At 41.2% G+C, this 4673-nt stretch overlaps 1 protein-coding gene across 1 annotated transcript; it reads right to left on the reverse strand.

The window, feature by feature from the left end:
- Positions 1 to 3297: 3297 nt before the first annotated feature.
- Positions 3298 to 4245, reverse strand: SOX2 (SRY-box transcription factor 2). Its single transcript, XM_077826711.1, has one exon. The coding sequence runs from the start codon at positions 4243 to 4245 to the stop codon at positions 3298 to 3300; it is 948 nt and encodes a 315-aa protein (XP_077682837.1).
- Positions 4246 to 4673: the final 428 nt, after the last annotated feature.

Consider the following 4673-nt stretch of genomic DNA (forward strand, 5'->3'; position numbering starts at 1 on the left):
GTATACACTTATCTATCTCTATATATCCAGAATCAAAGAGAGATCAGACTTTTAAAAAACAAAAACAAACAAAAAAAAACATTACATCATATACCAAAAGCTAAGTTTAAGCAATTTGTCAATATAGAAAAAGTTGCGGAATTCACTTAGCATTCATATGTGGCTTAGTGTCTTTTGTTTACTTGCATTACATCGCCTTCTGTGTGTATTTAAAAAAAGCACAACATTTCAAACTACCCCCCTCGAATCTTTCTCTTAGCACTTCAAAAAGTGCCCATATTTTATGGCTGTTAATTGGTTAAGATTCACAGTGCGTTTTTAAATGAATTGCGATATCGATTGGGTTTTTATTCAGAGTTCTCTTTTATTCAGATGTGTAAACGAAAGCGGGGAAATGTATTTGTTACCACGTGAATAATCCCTAGATGCATTACAAATGTTGGGAAACTCTGGGAAATTCTTTTAGTCTTTGCATTGAGTAAGAAGGAGGGGGGTGGGGGAGGCTTGCAATCTGGAATAATAGCTGTCCCACCAATTACAGCATGGTGCAAGAATTATAAGAAAAACGGGCAAATAGATGTAAAATACATAAACAGTGACCAAAACTCCATATCTTCTACGCTGCAATTTCAGTTTTCATTTGGGCAGGCAGGGAAAAGGTGTGGAGGCCAGAATAATTTAAGATATATCACTACCATATCAAACCCAGTCACCTCGGTAACCCCCTTTGCTGAGCTGAAGTGCAATCCAGCAACCAACACTCAAATACGATACACATAGATTTAAAAACACCTGACACACAGAGACACAGACACAAACAGAATTATAGCTTGTTCAATGCACTGTCTGCTCAGGTTAGACACACAATGTCTTTCCTCACAATGTATAAACACGTTCTTAGAAAAAAAATGCATCTACTCATGCATCACTGTAGTTTAAAGAATCCCAGTTTCTTGGCTCTGTTTGTATTTGAATCCTTCTTATTCCCGAGGTAGACCTGTGCGTCTCTAAGGGACGCATCTCCAGTGTCACTAGTTAATATTAAACGCGTGAGCTTTAAAAAGCAATGGACATAAGTTTTCACGTGTGCTTCCCAGAACAACATGCCCCGTGCTCCACAGCCCAACTTTACTGCACTTTGCACACGTGAAGTTATCACCCGATTTTGCTCTACAGGTAGATTACCCCACACTGCCTGGGCCAGAGATTTGTATAGCTCCGAAGCATAATCATTGTCAAATGCAATTGCCATTAGAACGGTACAAAGTAAAAATCTACCTCCGAGAGATGGCTTGTGCTCTTCTTTTATTTGGCTGGCGCGAACGCTTCTCTTTGGGGTTTGTTATCATCTGCAGAGATTGTCCGAATTTGGGCTACACCGCGCTGGCAAGTTAAGAAATAGGATTCAAGAAACAGCTGTGATATAGCGTGAAAGTCTCTGGCGTATGAGTTTGTTTGTATCCTTCCTCCCCCCCACCACACATCACACACCTATTCTACCCTGGAAAAATAGAAAAGTGGAAAGCTGATGAAGCCACAAACAAAGATTCAAAAAACCCTTGTCAGTGCAACTATCACAAACTCCAGCTGCAGTTTTCATTGCTATTATATTATTATCCTCACACAATTAAAGTAAAATACCCTCCTCCTATATATATTGTATTCCCAAAAGAAGAACGCACGGGTTAGAAAATAAATCAAAAAAGCAACGACTCTTTGTTGCCTTTCCAGTCCCTCTAATTATGTTACTACTTTCCATTTAACTTTAAAACTATTACAAGGCTCCTGTTCAGACCCCAGCCCTTTGATGGCAACAAGTGGTCTGAACCAGCAAAGTGCCCAAACGTCCTTTTACCCCTTCTTAAAGGGATGACATTTACACATTGCAAATTTCAGAGTAACAGCCGTGTATTCGCAAAAAGAAAAGGAGTCCTTGTGGCACCTTAGAGACTAACCAATTTATTAGTTTAGTGAGCTGTAGCTCACGAAAGCTTATTCTCAAATAAATTGGTTAGTCTCTAAGGTGCCACAAGTCCTCCTTTTCACATGCAACTTCACAGGTTTTAAATCCAAAAGGAGCAGTTCAGCTGGTCAGACCTAGTTACGTAATGAAAGCTATTTCATTTTACAAATAAAGGTTTAAATTTTCATCTATCTATATTGCTATATTATTTATAATACTAAGTTGACCACAGTGACATCTTAAACTGCACGGATCCTTTAAAAAACATTTTGCGTTACAAAAATAAATCCAAGAGTCAAAGGTAACTTCAGTGTCCATATGTTGAAAATTTATTTATCTCAAACTGTGCATAATGGAATAAAAACTTAAGTTGAATATGTACCTGTTATAAGGATGGTATTAGTTCAAATATATACATGGACTGTCGGCAGACTGATTTCAAATAATACAGAGCCGAATCTTTAAAATACAACTACGGAAAATGAGAAAAAAGAACTTAAAATATCATCACAATAAATTTACAGAAATATTACAAACCATAAGAAAATATTTCAAAACACAGTAATTTCAGGGTTTTTTGTTTTTGTTTTTTTTTGTTTGTTTTTTAATCTGAACAGGATGAAGTTTGGAAACAAAAAAAGCTATTATAAATTAGCAAACGGTGTGTGAACCTGCATGGCAATTTCTGCTTTTTAACAATAAGTAAAAAACAAAAACAAAAAAAGTACAATCTAAACTCTTGCCTTTTATAGCAAGACAATTCAGTGGTTTTGCAAGTACTTATCCTACCCTTTTTTGCCTTTTGTACAATTGCTAAAACAATTAAAATGTCCAAATTTTGTAAAATAATATCCACTCCTTCTACAGCTGCTATAAATTCAGCTGCAGTTATCACAATGCTCCAAGTAGACGGTTTTTATTTTTATTTTTTGTTTGTTTTTATTAATTGGCAAATCCTCAAGTTTTTTTCTTCTATCTAAACAATGGACATTCTGATTGCCATGTTTATTTTGATAAATACTGTACAAAAGTTGCTTGCAAATATTAAAACATTTTTTCTCGTCGCTTTTTGAGACTAGCTCTAAATATTATTGGTAAAGACTTCTGCAAACTTTCTGCAAAGTTCCTACCGTTTCACTAGAACTTTTTAAAAGTTTTGTGTAGTTTCTTCCCCTCCAGAGCTATACAAGTTCCTTGTTGGTTTTATGTATGCCCTCCCCAGTTTTCTCTGTACAAAAATAGTCCCAAAAAAAGAAGAAGTCCAGAATCTCTAATAAAAGTGTTTTGTTTGTTTCTTTGTTTTGTTTACCTTCTCCCCCCCCCACCCTTTTGTCTTACATATGTGATAGAGGAAGTGTGCCATTAATGGCTGTACCAGGAACAGGTGCACTCTGGTAGTGTTGGGACATATGAAGTCTGCTTGGGGCAGCTGGTTCCGGTACTTCAGCACCTGGTAGATACATGCTGATCATGTCCCGAAGGTCCCCAGCTTGGCATGGAGCCCTTGAATGGGAAGAAGAAGTGACTACGGGGGGACTCGAGCTGGACTCCGTCTTGACCACCGAGCCCATGGATCCCAGGGCCATCCCCGGGGTCCCTTGCTGGGAGTAAGACATGCTGTAGGTGGGCGATCCGTTCATATAAGTCTGCGAGCTGGTCATGGAGTTGTACTGCAGGGCGCTCACGTCGTAGCGGTGCATGGGCTGCATCTGAGCCGCATTGTGAGCGTTCAAGCCCGGGTGCTGCGGATAGCCCAGCTGGTCTTGCATCATCCCATAGCCTCCGTTGGTCCAGCCGTTCATGTGAGCATAACTGTCCATCCTCTGGTTCACCCCAGCTCCCAAGGTGGCCCCAACCCCTACCCCAGTGGTCATGGTATTGGTGCCCGGTGCCAGCAAGCCCCCGGGCAACGTGTACTTATCCTTCTTCATGAGGGTCTTGGTTTTCCTCCGGGGTCGGTATTTATAATCCGGGTGTTCCTTCATATGCAGGGCTCTGAGCCGCTTGGCTTCGTCAATGAAAGGTCTCTTCTCCGCCTCGGATAAAAGTTTCCACTCCGCCCCGAGCCGCTTGCTGATCTCGGAGTTGTGCATTTTGGGGTTCTCTTGGGCCATCTTCCGCCGCTGGCCCCGGGACCACACCATGAAAGCGTTCATGGGTCTCTTGACCCGGTCCGGGCTGTTCTTCTGGTTGTTGGCGGCCGAGTTGGAGTTGCCCGTGCCTCCCCCCGAAGTTTGCTGGGGGGCGGGAGGCTTCAGCTCGGTTTCCATCATGTTGTACATTCAAACAGCTCTTGCCTGGAACAAGCCTTCGGCAGAGAAGCGAGAAGCAGCAGCCGACACAAAGTCCCAAGCTGGACTTTTTTTTTTTTTTTCCCTAGGGAGGGGTGTGGAAGGGGGGAGGGGGACTCCCCAAAAACACACACTTGGCTCAGGATTAGCGTCTTCCTCTTCCTCTTGGCTGATGGATTAATAATAATAATTATTATTATTATGATTATTACTGGAGCCTGGGTTTAAAAAAAAACCCCAACTTCTTCCTCCTCCTTTCTCCCTTCTCCTTCTTTCTCTTTCTGTCTCTCCACCTCAGTCTTAAAGAGCCAGCAAACTACTTTCCCCCCTTTTGCAAACACACACACTCCCTCTCTCTCTCTCTGCCTTGACAACTCCGGATACTTTTTTGAACAAGTTAATAGACAACCATCCATGTG

The sequence above is a fragment of the Eretmochelys imbricata genome, chromosome 9, assembly GCF_965152235.1.
Source record: "Eretmochelys imbricata isolate rEreImb1 chromosome 9, rEreImb1.hap1, whole genome shotgun sequence".
Classification (NCBI taxonomy): domain Eukaryota; kingdom Metazoa; phylum Chordata; order Testudines; family Cheloniidae; genus Eretmochelys; species Eretmochelys imbricata.